This window comes from Piliocolobus tephrosceles, chromosome 7 (genome assembly GCF_002776525.5).
Source record: "Piliocolobus tephrosceles isolate RC106 chromosome 7, ASM277652v3, whole genome shotgun sequence".
NCBI classification, from domain to species: Eukaryota; Metazoa; Chordata; class Mammalia; order Primates; family Cercopithecidae; genus Piliocolobus; species Piliocolobus tephrosceles.
Genome location: NC_045440.1, coordinates 21,505,035 through 21,519,756, shown reverse-complemented (window position 1 = coordinate 21,519,756; position 14,722 = coordinate 21,505,035). Strand labels below are relative to the sequence as shown.

The following is a 14,722-nucleotide window of genomic DNA, read 5'->3' as shown; positions in this document are numbered from 1 at the left end:
TGGAATTATCTGAAGAGTTAGGGTAAACAAATGGTTTACCTTAGACTGTGAGGGGTTTTCTAGGACCAGGGATCTCACCTGTTTTAAATACTTTTGTGCATTCTGTATTCTTGGGCTTCATTATTATTATTACTTCACTACATTGGGTGAGTCCTTTCTTTCCTAGAATGAAAGCTGCCTGAGGGCAGGAGGCCTTGTCCACGCTCTGGGTCCTGTCCCCCAGTGCCCAGTGTGGCACCTGGCGTTAGGAGGTGCTCAGTGAATGCTGGCTGAATGGACTGAGCTAGGACCCCTCTGTGAAGCAGGGCTGAGCTCCAGGAGCAGGGCCCAGTCTCTCTTGTTCTGCCTCATTGCGGAAGGAATCAGGATAGGTGTCATGATGCCCTGATCACCTGTCCCCTCCCACCGTCTGCAGAATGTTTGCCTCACGGAGGAAACAGCGCTACTGGCCATTCTCCATGGACTGCATCGGCACAGAGGCCCACATCTCCAGCTGCAAGCTGGGCCCCCAGGTGTCACTGGACCCCATGAAGAATGTCACCTGTGAGAATGGGCTGCCGGCCGTGGTGAGTTGTGTGCCTGGGCAGGTCTTCAGCCCTGACGGACCCTCGAGATTCCGGAAAGCCTACAAGCCAGAGGTGAGGACAGGGCATGAGGTGTGGCCACTTGGCACCTGGAGGGGATGGGAGGTGTTGAGGGAGTAGGCAGGATCCCCCAGGAGAGTGAGGAACGGTGGCCTCAGCTGAGATCACCATCGTGGCTGCTGTACTCTGAGACCCGAGCGCCCTCTGCAGAGAAGGACCATCTGGGGGAGAAGACTACCCCAGCATCAGTTGTCATAGGCTGTTTGTGCGCTGTCTGCTTACCCAGCAGGAGCAGATCATGAAGGGTGTGCAACAGGGACCTTGCGCCCCTGCACAGTTCCCAAAGGAGAACTGGAAATGTGACCCAACTCTGAAAAGTACATGCAGTCAACGACACGTTTTCAAGCATGTTTGGTTTATTTTGCAACAGAAAGGATAACAATTTTAAAAAGCTTCCACCAAGGTAGAAAACCTGCCATTATCCTAAGTCATCCATACATTAGTCACATTATACTTATGTGAAACAGCACGTGTATGTATGTGTGTGAGTGTGTGGGGGTGTGTGTGTGTGGGGTGTATGAGTGTGTGTGTGGGTGTCGGCATGTGTGTATGAGTGTGTGGGGGTGTATATGAGTGTGTGTGGGGGGTGTGTGGATTGTGTGGGGGTCTGTGAGTGTGTGGGGTGTGTGTGTATGTGGGGGGTGTATGTGTGAGGGTGTGGGGTTGTGTGTGGGTGTGTGTAGGAATGTGGGGGGGTGTGTGTGGGGTGTATATATGAGTGTGGGGGGTATATGTATGTGGGAGTGTATGTGTGAAGGTGTGAGTGTGTGGGGCGGTGTGTGGGGCGGTGTGTGGGTGAGTGTGTGGGTGTGTGTGGGTTGTGTGGAGTGTGTGAGTGTGTGGGGCGGTGTGTGAGTGTGTGGGGTGGTGCGTGGGGGTGTGTGTGGGGGGCTGTGTGTGAATGTATTCCTAAAATGTAGATGAACATCTTCCCATATAAAGTAACAGCCCCATTTCAATGGGCTGATTTCTTTTTCCTTTTTTTTTTTTTTGAGACAGAGTTTCACTCTTGTTGCCAGGCTGGAGTGCAATGGCATGATCTCTGCTCACTGCAACCTCTGGCTCCTGGGTTCACGTGATTCTCCTGCCTCGGCCTCCTGAGTAGCTGGAATTACAGGCACCCACCACCATGCCTTGCTAATTTTTGTATTTTTAGTAGAGACGGGGTTTCACCATGTTCGCCAGGCTGGTCTTGAACTCCTGACCTCAGATGGCCCACCCACCTTGGCCTCCCAAAGTGCTAGGATTACAGACGTGAGCCACCGTGCCTGGCCTAACGGGCCGATTTTCTAGAACAAGTAAAGTACCCCAACCACGGCAGGCTTGACCCAGCCTCTGAAAAAGAGCAGGTGCCCTATCTGTCTCTTCTCGATTCGCTTTTCTTTCTCCTCCTCTTCCTTCTTCCTGTATCCATCAAAGGCTCTCTGTGATTTCTGTGTTCAGGAAACAGCTAATATCTGGTGAGTGGGTGGGAACAGCAACTGGGAAGAGGAGAGGGAGGGATAGGAGAAGTGACTGATCATTTCTCAGGGGCTGGTTCCTGTGCCATGTAAAACCCCAGTACTTAGTGCGCTGTTTGCTGACGCGGCATGAGTAGACGAGACAGCATCTGCTTAGTGTGATGGTCGTAGTAATCATCACCTTGGCAGGGGTGAGTTCCAGGTGGGCTGTCACCAAGTCGGGGATAAGAGGGAGCCAGAGGAGGGAGAAGGGCTCTGGGGTGGGGGCAGAGAGTGTCAACCAGGTGTGTCAGCCAGGTCCAGGCAGCTGAGCAGGAGCAGCAGAGGCTGAGCCAACCAGCCTTCCCCCAGCCATGCCCTTTGTCTCCTCTACCGTCCCTCTTTCCCCTCTCCCCTCTGCAGTCTCCCCTCTTTGTTGAGACCTGCTCTGGAAAGGAGGTGATTACACTCCTCCAATATAAAAGGACACCATGGCAAGAGCTGGATAAACCACACTTGGTTCCTCCTTCCCAGGCTTGATGGTGATTTGAACAAAAGACTGAGCCTTCAGTGAGGGGACTAGAATGCATGCTGCGAGCCCAGCACTCCTCAACCAGGGGGAGTGGGAACTATTAGGAGTAACTTCCTGGCACTTTCAGGAGGCCCTGCCTCCTCTGTCCCCTCAAGGGCCTCTGAAGAGCACAGAGGTGACCACACCATCATATGTGTGCCTCCAGGGCATACCTGGACAGCACCACTTCCCCCTCCTCCGACAGTCAGCCCACCACCCCCTAAACCTCCACCCTCCTTGCCCCCTGTGTATGATTTGATGGCCACATCCTTTCCACAGCCTCAGCCTGAGCCTCTGAGCTTTCCTTGTGTGTCATCCAGAATACCAGATCCTACTGTCTTGGAATTCCTCTACTGTGCGGTTTAAAGCAAAGGAATCAAGTTCATACCAAACCAATGAAAACAGAGCAAACGTGCCTTACATCATATTTTCCCTTGGTTTCTTTCTTTCCTCTGGGGCCAGCTGACTGCTTGGCCACTGCCGGGCTGGGGCGAGGTTATTTGACACTCTGCCTCCGTTAAGCTTGGGTCATGGATGGTCCACTCTGTGGGAAGACAGCTTGAGAAGGGAGGTCAGGGAAGCAGGAGGCCACCATTCTGCAGAAAACAGAGCTTGGAGCCAGCCAGCAGTTCTACTTGTTTTGTTCTGTTTGGGGTGTTTTTTTAAAGCTATAGGTTAAAAGATCCTGCAGCCACTGGGTGTTTTCCCCTTTTTTTCTTCTCCTCATACTGCCAGAGTCAGAGCAGTCCCTGAGGTCTGTAAATCTGGGTGCTGTCCCAGCACCCCACCCTGCCATGGCCAGCCCCAAGGTACAGTTGGTGGAGAGGCAGGTTCTTGTATGATGCCATCCCCCTCAACGTAGCTGGTGGACGTGAATGCTTGAAAAGGTCACCTCCACCCAGGCCTGTCTCGCCCTGGCCATCAGTGGTAGGGTGAAGGCGCTTATGGGCTGAGGACAACATAGGCCAGGGCAGGCAATGACACTGGTCTGAGGTGACACACTTAGAATGGCTACACAGTCTTCCGTCACTCCCTCTGTGGAGCTGAATTGAGCATCAGCAGTAGCTGAGAACCTCACAGGCTTCTGAGCCTCCTCCAAAACACACACGCGCATACATGCAGCATGCATGCAGGTGAGCTTGCACACACACATGTGCCACACATGCACATGCATGCACACACATGCAGAAAAACAGATGCAAACCCAGGTATGTGGACAGCTGGAGTCAAGTGACCCAGCTCCCATCTTGTAAGACATGATCCACTGTGACCAAGACGTAGACAGTGTCTTACCCCTGTCTAACTCAGTAAAGTCCACAAGGAGATTAAAGCTTCTAGACTCAGTGAACACTAGGGGTGTTCAAACTGTAATTCTCCACCCTCTCTGCATAGCTGGTTGGCTGCATCTTCTGGAGTCAGGCCAATTTGGACTTGGAGTCAAATCGGGAGAGGCTGGGCACGCCCCCAGCCCTGGGACAAATCAGTGTGAGGCTCCCCATCCGTTCTCTGAGTCGTGGCTGTGTGAAGGTTGGCTTTCCAGCTCCCTGTCTTCCCGTTCTCCTGTCTGCTCCCTCCTGCCTCTGGTTGCTGTGCATAGCAGAATCGTTCCAGTGCCTGCCTAATACTGTGGAGTCTCTGCAGGCCTAGACTGTAGCACTGTGTCGTAAGCAAGGTTGATCCAAACTTGCTTAGAAGCAACCTTGTTATAAGAAAGAATTATGATCCATTTGGAATCTGCAGACTTTGGAGGGTAGGCGCTTCTTTCTCTAGCTCTAAAGCATGAGGCTCTGGAGTTAGTGGGGGAAGTGCTGATGGAAGGTTGTGCCACGCATAGGTTGGGGTGATGAGTGATTGACGGTCCCCAATGGGCTCCCCAGGCGACCAGGACAGAAGCTCCATGCGAGGGCTGCAAAGGGAGCTTGCACCAGAGCTGTCTCTGTAGAGGAAGCTCCCACAGCCCAACACACCCACAACACACACACACACACACACACACACACACACACACACCCATACATCAAGCACAGTTGCAGCTCTCAGACTGAGTGCCTGGCCTGGGAACAGGGTGGCGGGGAAGGGAGGGGGCGGGGACAGTGGTCGCCCACTCAACGTGCATCAGCATCTGTACTCAGCAGGACCCTGTGTCTCTTTAGCAACCCCTGGTGCGACTGCGAGGCGGTGCCTACATCGGGGAGGGCCGCGTGGAGGTGCTCAAAAATGGAGAATGGGGGACCGTCTGCGACGACAAGTGGGACCTGGTGTCGGCCAGTGTGGTCTGCAGAGAGCTGGGCTTTGGGAGTGCCAAAGAGGCAGTCACTGGCTCCCGACTGGGGCAAGGTAAGGAATGGGGAGGCTAGAGGGGGCCTCTCTCGCCGGGAGCATGGTGCCGTGAGCACAGCCTGGCTGCTGGCCGTGAGCTCTCAGGCAGTCCTCACTTTCCCTCCTCTCTTTGGCGACTGCCTGGGAGAGAATCCCAGGCCTCTCCCTAGACAGAGCTGAAAGGGGTCTTAGAGAACATTGAGACCCTATTTTATGGATTTGGAAGCTAAGGCCCAAAAAACGGAGTAAACATCCAAGGTGAGATAACATCTTAGTGGCCAATGAATACTCCCCCATGGGTCTCCCAGCTCCTAACCCAGTGATCTCTGCCGCCCCACCAAATAAGCCGGGGTTCTCAGGCCCCTCCTGCAGGAGAGGGCCTCTGAGTTCACCAGACTGAACCACTCTGTACAACAAAAGGACCAAATGCCATCTTACTTTTCCTCCCCAGAGCAGCCCTGCACACAGTCCCTCCCTGACAGCAGAGAAAGGAAACAAGATGCCGCCCTCCGGATGTCCTCAGACTAATTAAGAAAGGGCCTGCTTTTTATTAACTGTCCTGAACAAATCTTTCGTGTGAGCAAAAAAACAGAAGGAAAGGAGGCTTTCAAGTGGGTCTCTTGGTGGAAAGTGATGTTGCAGCTAGAAGACGACACACAAGAGGCCATTTGCCCTCCCCAGGAAGCCTCACGAACACCACTTATCCTTGCAAGCCTTGGTCATTGAACAGGAGGAGTTTTTACCCCAAACAGACTGTGCAGTCTAGGAGTGCCCAGCCCTCCCCGAGACAACTGTGACTTGAGCGAGAGACGTCCTAGTCATTTCCTGGAATTTTTTCAGCCTTGACCAGCAGGGAGGCCGCTGCAGACCGTCGGCTGCTATGGCTGGGAAAGGATGGGTAGGAAGCAGAATGGGCTACAGACAAGGGGTGGGGTGGCCTGTCCAGTGGGGAGGGGATATTTCCATAGTGTCAGATGTCGGGCCATCACCCCACAGAAAGGAATGTGGTGAGGTCACTGATCACAGCCTGGAGGAAATGATAGTCCTCACTAGCCCAGGGCCTGACACCACATCCAGTGGTTTTTGGTGTGAGACTCTAGAATCCCGCATTGAACTTAACCTCCAGCTGAGTCAAAGACCGTGGAGCTTTCCCCCTTCTAGAAGTGGAGCTCATCTGTCTAGTGCCATTGGTTGTTACTTTCTTCGGCGTCCCCACGTCCTGGCCTGCAATTGGTCAACTCTTACAGGGTCTCCTGATGTTGGAAGGAGGCCTGCATTCCAGAGGCCTAGAGAGACTCCTGCAATCATGGACAGTACTACTGGAGAGACCTCAGGTCCTCTAGTGCAAGAAACGAGGAGAACAAGTCTGAGGTCACCCCAGTCATTGCCGGCAGAGAAAGACTGAAAGCCAAGTCCTCTAACTCTCAGACGTGAGCTTCCTCCTAATGCCCACCTTGGCCCAGTCCTGTTCACGTTCAGAATGTCTCTCTGCCTCTGTTCTCCAGTCTGTGCAAGCTTCCAGGTGTGCACTGAGGTTTGGGGGTCTGGGGTGTACTCTGAGTCACATTGTGCCACCTGGCAGCTTCCATTGGGCCATATAACAGTGCTCCTTCCCTGGGCACGGTGAGCTCCTCAGGATCCCCTGGATCTTTTTTTGAGGCAGACTCTCACTCAGTCACCCAGTGCAGTGGTGCGATCTCGGCTCACTGCAACCTCCGCCTCCCTGGTTCAAGCAGTTCTCTTGCCTCAGCCTCCCAAGTAGCTGGGATTATGGGTGTGCACCACCATACCCAGCTAATTTTTGTATTTTTAGTAGAGACGGGGTTTCACCATGTTGGCCAGGCTGGTGTCGAACTCCTGACCTCAAGTGATCCACCCACCTCAGTCTCCCAAAGTGCTGGGATTACAGACATGAGCCACTGCACTCGGCCTCCCTGGATCTTGACTGTCCCTGCAGTTATTTACTGATTGGCCAACGTGTGGGTTTGTGCTCTCCCAGGGCCTACAGGACAGAGTCCACTCATTCTGAGGAATAAACAGGCCCTCGATGACATAAACATTCCATTTATCATGGGTGTGTGCTATGTGACCTAATTATTTCACTGCCCAGAGCAGCCAGAGGTTTCCAGGGGCCTGCAGAACTCTAGGAGAAAGAGGCATTTGGCATTTTTGATGCTGTCCTGGAAAGAACCAGTGGATAATTGATCATCTCCTGTCATGCTGGGTGGGGTAACTCCAGTAGGCAGAAAGGGAAAAGTACCACATTTAATACCAAGTCACAGAGCAGACAGGGTCGGCCCCTCAGCCCTGGCTCTAGCTGATGGACTGAGTGACCACACCCACAGCCAGGAGACGTGAAAGGGCAATGACTGGGAGTTGGGCAATCTGCGTCCTCCTCCCTGCCTGGCCACCTGCTTCCTTGGTGACCTTGAGCAACCTTCTGGGCCTCAGATTCTTTGCTGTGAAACAAGGTGGCCGGACGCACAGCACCTGCAGCTCGGACTGGCTCCAGCCTCACCAGCATAGATGTGAGGTCCTGGTCAGGCTCTGCTCTCTGTGCCTCAGGACTCCTGCCCACATCGGGACTCCAACTGCCTGTTGGTGCCTCCACCTCCCTGCAAGGCTGCATGCCACATGAGGACGCACCTGTATCTGTATCTCTGTGTCCTTAGTGCCGAGTCTGCCAGCACACAGCGCTCCAGAGCTGTTGACGTTGTAAAGAATGAATGAATCTGTTCCAGTTGAATCAGTAGGGTCAGCAGAACAAATACTTGGTGAAGAAGTTGCAGCATTAGACAAGTTCCAACACTAGACCAGTGCCTTCTGATAGAAGCGGAACAGGACTCACACCTGTAATCCCAGGACTTCGGGAAGCAGAGGCAGGAGGATCACTTGAGCCTGGGAGTTCAAGACCAGCCTCGTCAACATAGTGAGACTCCCCTCTACAAAAATTTTTTTAAAAATTAGCCAGGCATGGACTGGGTGCGGTGGCTCATGCCTGTAATCCCAGCACTTTGGGAGGCTAAGGCAGGCAGATCACGAGGTCAGGAGAGCAAGACCATCCTGGCTAACATGGTGAAACCCCGTCTTCACTAAAAGTACAAAAAAGCGCGGTGGCGGGCGCCTGTGGTCCCAACTACTCGGGAGGCTGAGGCAGGAGAATAGCGTGAACCCGGGAGGCGGAGCTTGCTGTGAACTGAGATTGTGCCACTGCACTCCAGCCTGGGCGGCAGAGGGAGACTCTGTCAGAAAAGAAAAGAAAAGAAAAATTAGCCGGCAGGGTGGCACACACCTGTGGTCCCAGCTACTCCAAAAGCTGAGGTGGGGGGATCACTTGAGCCCGGGAGGTAGGCTGCAGTGAACCATGATCACATCACTGCACTCCAGCTTGAGTGACATAGCGAGACTCTCTCTCAAAAAGAAAAGAAATAGAACAGGAACCACGCATGTAACTTTGCATTTTCTAGTAGCCACAATTTTAAAAAGATGACATTAACTTTAATAACGTATTTTCTTTAAACCAGTGTATCCAAAATATTATTTCAACATGTAATCAATATGAATGTTATTAATGAGATCATTTGCATATTTGGTGCTAAGTCTTTGAAATCCAGGATGTATTTGACACCAGACATCTCAGTTTGTCTGCATTCCTGAGTAGACAAACTGGCTGGCTACATTTCAAGTGCTCCATAGCCACATGCGGCTGGTGGCTCCTGTACTGGAGGGGGCGGCTCCCCAGTTTTACAGCAGTGGCTTGAAAACCCTTTTGCATGCAATCCCCAAGAAGGAATGCATGTGACATGTAAAACTCCAGCAAAGGTTTTCTAAACAGGAGCTTAGCTTTACAACATGCGGAACCCGTGACATGTCCTGTTCTGTTCCCTTGTGCTTCCTACAATCTGATTGTAACCAGCTTAGTTGACAGTTCAGGCCGCTCATTGGCCTGGACCCATGGAAGCCATAACACTGCTCTATGATGTTAGACATGGCTTTTCCACCGCGCCCTAATTCTGCCTCAAGCCTTGTGGTCACCTAGGCCGGGGTTTGTATGTGGAGAAGAACAGAGCCAAGGTGGAGATGGGGAAGGCACCATGAGGAGGAGCAATTCAGGGGTGCCCCAGAACCCAGGAGTAGGTGACAGCTGCAGGTCAAGGTGCAGAATGCCAAGCCCAGGTCAGCAGAAGGAACTAGAAGCCCACAGACACCATGGGCACGCTGAAGCCAGATGCCCAGTCTGGTGTCCTTCGGAGCGTCTTCCACCCTGCCCAACCCCCCACGGAACTCAGTGGGGCAGGAAGAGGGTGAGCCACGCTGGGCCTCTTTCTCTGTGCCGTTCCTTGGATGCACCATGGGTATACGTGCTTCAGGAGGGAGGCCCTGCCCCCCAGGGCCTCATGCCCAGATGTCTGAGACAGCCACGCAAGTTTACATAGAAATTCAGCCAGAAGGAGACCAACCAGTTGAGTCTGAGGCATGCTAGGCTCTTAAGTTGGCTTTACCTGTCCTGTCCAGTCTTGAGCTCTAGTCTTAGCAATCTACAAACATTGGTTGAGTGCTCTTCAGCCTGGATCTTGGAATGGAGAATTCATTTATTCCACAAATACTCCGCTCTCCAGGAGCTTATGTCAAGTGGGAGAAATAAGAAATAACCTTAATCAGGCCAGGCTTGGTGGCTCAACGCCTGTAATCCCAGCACTTTGGGAGGCCAAGGCGGGCAGATCACTTGAGGTCAGGAGTTAAGAGACCAGCCTGGCTAACATGGGGAAACCCCGTCTCTACTAAAAATACAAAAATTAGCTGGGCACAGTGGCTTACACTTGTAGTTCCAGCTGCTTGGTAAGCTGAGTCAGGAGAATTGCTTGAACCTGGGAGGCAGAGGTTGCAGTGAGCCGAGATCGTGTCACTGCATTCCAGCCTGGGCAACAGAGCAAGACTTCATTCCCCCCACCACCGCCCCCTGCAAAAAAAAAAAAAAAAATCCCAACCTGGCAAAACACATATTATAATTAATTGGCCTTTTACAGATGAGGAAGGTAGAGGTAAAGCTTTTATCACTCTCCAAGGATTCAACCTAATCTTCAACCTCAAGCTGAATTCAATCTCAGGCTGCCTGCCCAGCTCATTGCCGCTTGAGCAAGATGTGTAACAAGCAGAAGTTCAGACAAGTGGGAGTTCTTTCAAGCTGCACCATGAAGGAGGATGGAGGTTTTTCTTCAAGGCAGGCTTCTCCTTAGATGGAGGCGGAAAGAGGCCAGTCCAGGAGGCAGGAGACAGCGAGGGCTTCCTGAGAGGGAGGAGAGCTCGGGCGTTTGGACCAGATCAGCCCAGCTGTTTCCCAGACAGAACCTTCTGCTCTTTCCCAACATAAGGTTTTCTCTCCTGACTGTCTCTGTGCCCATGAACTGTGGGCCTTGCTTGCTTCCTGGGCTCTGATTAGGATTGGTGCCTTGTCACAGCCTTTCCATGCTAGTCCTTCGATGCTTCCAGCCGCCATCACCAATGTGTTTTTATGCATTTTATAACATTCCAAGGAATTGGAAGCATCATTTATGAATTTCCAAGGAAATAGAGACTTGGCTCCTGCCTGCTAATATGGGTTGATCTAGATTGGTTTTTGGCCTCAGTAAGCCTCGATACCAGCCGTCTCCAGAACCCCCCGGCAGAGTCAGGGGCCCTCCTTTGAGCCCCAGAGCACCTGTTGTGAACTTCATCTTTGTTACTGACCATGTCATATCACAAGCCTTTGTGTAAGTTCTGCCTCCCCCGGGAACTGGGAGCTCTTCGGGGCAGGGGCCTGCCTTACCCATCTTTGAATCCACAGCCCATCTTTGAATCCACAGCCCTAGCAGGGAGGCAGAGGGTATCAGGCATGGTATCTATGCCTGTATCACTAGCTCCTGAGTACTGGACTGTGCTCTGTGATTTCCCTTCACTGCATCCATACCTTTATTTTTAAAATCCCCTTTTCTAACTCAATCCAATTTGTACATGCCATCTGTTTCCTGCAGGGACCCTTACAGATACAGCAATAGTCGTACCTTTGAGATTCATAAACGCATGGAACATTAAAGTCAGGAAGGAAACATATAATTCTAGTCCAATTCCTTTGGACTAGAAAAAGAAGGAGAGAAAAGTGGTATTCAGAGAGGCTGAGTGATGAGCCAAGGTCACACAGCAAATTAGTAGCAAACTTTATTTGCTCTTATGGGATAAGTGAATCCCAAGAGAATTGGCACTGTTCTGTCTGGAGAGAAGAGGCTTGGGTCACTGAGCTGATTATGAGAGGCAGTGGGGAGAGTTCTGAGGATGGGAAAGGCATGTTCTTATTGTCCAGGGCTTTCTTGCCAATCCAGAAAGTTTCCTTCCAAAGCTTTCATAGCGCCTGTTTATTCTTCCTCTGCAGGGATTGGACCCATCCACCTCAATGAGATCCAGTGCACAGGCAATGAGAAATCCATCATAGACTGCAAGTTCAACGCCGAGTCTCAGGGCTGCAACCATGAGGAGGATGCTGGTGTGAGATGCAACACCCCTGCCATGGGCTTGCAGAAAAAGGTGAGGGGACTGGACACCTAGAGGGGACTATAACTGAGGCCGCAGAAAGTATAGCCACAGAGCTCTGGGGTGAACCCAGGAAGTGACCAGGCGTTGTTGCTAGTACTGCTGCAGACATTGCCACTTGGCATTTGCAGTGTTTCGTTCTCCCTCTGAACTTCGGGCCTGGCCCTGGCGTGGCAGCAGGCGCAAGCCCCTGTGTGCAGTGTGAGCTGGAAAGGCCCTGCCTCCTTGCATGTTAACATCTGAGTTGAGTTACCTCACCTCTGCCTCACCACCTCCAAAGACAGGCGTGGGACCGGCTAGCCATATCCTTATCAAAACACAGTGCAGCCTGGCTGTGCTCTGCTGGCTGGAGGCGTTCTGTTTTCTCTATTCATGTTCAGAAAAAAAACTGGGCTGCCACACACTTCGTTCCGTTCTTTAAAACTCTGTGCTGCTGCCACTGAGAACCAAAGGAACAGGAAAAGGGAAATGCCTGGGCTGTTTTAAGAGACTTGGAGAGGGCCTGACCTTCCCTGGCATCCTCCTTGGGTGAGGAGGTGGAGAGGGTGAGGACAGAGGCTCCTGGCTGACCACGAAGTCCCATAGGCTCCATTGTCATTGGTGAGGTTAGACTCCGCTCACCAGAAAGCCGCACGCTTTCCAGGATGCTGGCGCCCTGCGTGGGGCCCTGGGAATAGCAAGCTGCGTCCTTTGCTGAGTTAGAACTGCATGCCAGCTACACTGTGCGCTCCAGTCTTCTCTGGAAAATGGGAAAAGCCCCCCAGTGCATGAAGTGTCCACATGCCTTCCGGAAGAGTCAACCCTTCTCTCTGTCATGGAGGCCATCGTAGGCCTGGTCAGCCTTAACGTCTTGGAGCCTTGGGAAGTGCCCTTGATGACCATGTGTTTTCCTGGCCCCAGAGGCAACGAGGCAGCCACATTCTGCAGCCAGAGCCTCTGAGACTTGCCTTGGCTTTAGGACCTAGAACAGGAACACTGCTCTGGCTCAGGCAAGAGATGAGGGAGGGTAGGGAAGGACTGGAGGAAAGTGGATGCGTTGGAGAGAGACGAGAGATAAAACCCACAGGTGAAGACTTTGATAGGATATGAGATAAGAGAGTGGGAGATGTCAAGAATTGTTCCTCTGTTTCTGGCTTGAATAACAGCAGATTCAGGAGCCCAGCAAACTATGATGTGTGGCTAAGCCCACCCCTCCTCCTGGTTTTTTATTCATTGGTTTTTTGAGACAGGGTCTTGCTCTGTTGCCCAAGCTGGAGTGCAGTGGTATGATCATAGCTCACTGCAACCTGAAACTTCTGGGCTCAAGGGATCCTCCCACCTCCCGAGTAGCTGTAACTACAGGTGTGTGCCACCATACCTGGCTCATTTTTTAAAGTTATTTTTTGTAGAGATGGGATCTCGCTGTGTTGCATAGGCTGGTCTCAAAATCCTGGGCTCAAGTGATCCTCCCACCTTGGCCCCTCAAAGTGCTGGGATTACAGGCATGAGCTACCATACCCAGCCTGTTTTTTAAAATAAAGTTGTATTGGAACATGGCCACACCCAGTCATTTAGGGTAAAGAGAAAACACAAGTTCAGATTTGTGATCTCTGAGATACCAAGTGGAGTTGTCAAACAGGCAGCTGGTTACGTGGGTCTCAGACCAGCAGGGGACCCATGGGACAAGATGCCAGCAGGCTCTGGAACCTGCCAGGTAGGGGTTGTGGCAAAGAGAAACGGGCCCAGGCAGGAGTCTTGTGAGATTCCAACATGTCAAGGTCCCGAGAGCACCATCCTTCCAAAGAGCAGCCCCCACTGATAGGCTCCTGGGGAGCAGCGTCAGCTTCTGCTGTGGTGCTCAGTGGAGTCACTGGGCCTCCCCAGCTGCTTAGGGTGCCTGCGGTGGGGACCTCACTATAAGACCACGCTAGGCGCCTGGACGCGGTGGCTCAAGCCTGTAATCCCAGCACTTTGGGAGGCCGAGACGGGCGGATCATGAGGTCAGGAGATCGAGACCATCCTGACTAACACGGTGAAACCCCGTCTCTACTAAAAAATACAAAAAATTAGCCGGGCGAGGTGGCAGGCGCCTGTAGTCCCAGCTATTCGGGAGGCTGAGGCAGGAGAATAGCGTGAACCCGGGAGGCGGAGCTTGCAGTGAGCTGAGATCCGGCCACGGCCACTGCACTCCAGCCTGGGCGACGGAGCGAGACTCCGTCTCAAAAAAAAAAAAAAAAAAAAAGACCACGCTAGGCATGGCACTGCCACCAGGGGGCTGCCAAGAGTGCTGCTGAATCTGAGTGTGTGTGTCCCGGGCAGCAGCACCTGGCTTAGGACTCCAGGACACTGGGGCTGATGGCAGTGTAGGGGGGAAGCTCCCTTGTCCCTCTTGGTGACCGTGGCCTTCCTTTGTGTCTGCAGCTGCGCCTGAACGGGGGCCGCAATCCTTACGAGGGCCGAGTGGAGGTGCTGGTGGAGAGAAACGGGTCCCTTGTGTGGGGGATGGTGTGTGGCCAGAACTGGGGCATCGTGGAGGCCATGGTGGTCTGCCGCCAGCTGGGCCTGGGATTCGCCAGCAACGCCTTCCAGGTGAGAAGCCCCGGCCTCAGACCCCGCATTCATCTTCTGTGCAGTCTGACCACAGTGTCTTCAGTCAGCCCCCCTCTCCCACATACCTTCCCTAGCCGTGCAGGAAGGACTGAGCAAGTTGCCGTGGATCTGGAGGCAGGGAGCCTCACTATGGCCACCGCGCTGCTCCTTACAGGCCTGAGTCCTCGGGCAGGTCGCTCCCACCTCTGCTTCAATTTCTTGGCTGCAGAATGAGGGGCTGGGCTCTGCTTTTCATGGTCCACTCCTGCACTGCACACTGGGGTTCACCCTGAGCTCAAGGCTGATCCTGGAGGGGTGCTGATGTGCCTTGTGCAGAAGGAAGCAACTCAGTCCTTCAGGGAGGTGGCCCAAGGCTCAACCCCCACTAAACACCTTAGCTTTCTCCCTTGGAAGCCTGCTCTGGTCTGAACACATTTCTCCACTGGCATCTGTGCCTAATGCATTCTCCCATTGACACGCTAGGTAATCTCCCAGACTTGTCACATCATCTGCACTTCCTCCAACTCCCCTTCTCCAAAGAGAGAGTGACTCAGCTGAGAACAGCTGAGCTCTGGTCCTAGTTCCCACCCTCCCACCCCCATCACAAAGGAGCAACA

The 14,722-nt window shown here is 52.8% G+C and overlaps 1 protein-coding gene across 2 annotated transcripts in view; it reads left to right on the top strand.

Annotated features, from left to right (window-relative positions):
- LOXL2 (lysyl oxidase like 2) overlaps positions 1-14,722 on the top strand; it is a 92,759-nt gene that overhangs the window by 58,172 nt on the left and 19,865 nt on the right. Inside the window, exons 5-8 of one of the 2 annotated variants that reach the window (XM_023216731.2) lie at positions 416-638; positions 4,808-4,991; positions 11,380-11,531; positions 13,938-14,105. In XM_023216731.2, the coding sequence (XP_023072499.1) occupies positions 416-638; positions 4,808-4,991; positions 11,380-11,531; positions 13,938-14,105 (727 nt within the window). The remainder of the gene's footprint in view (positions 1-415; positions 639-4,807; positions 4,992-11,379; positions 11,532-13,937; positions 14,106-14,722) is intronic. The other variant, XM_023216732.2, reaches the window with a different exon arrangement.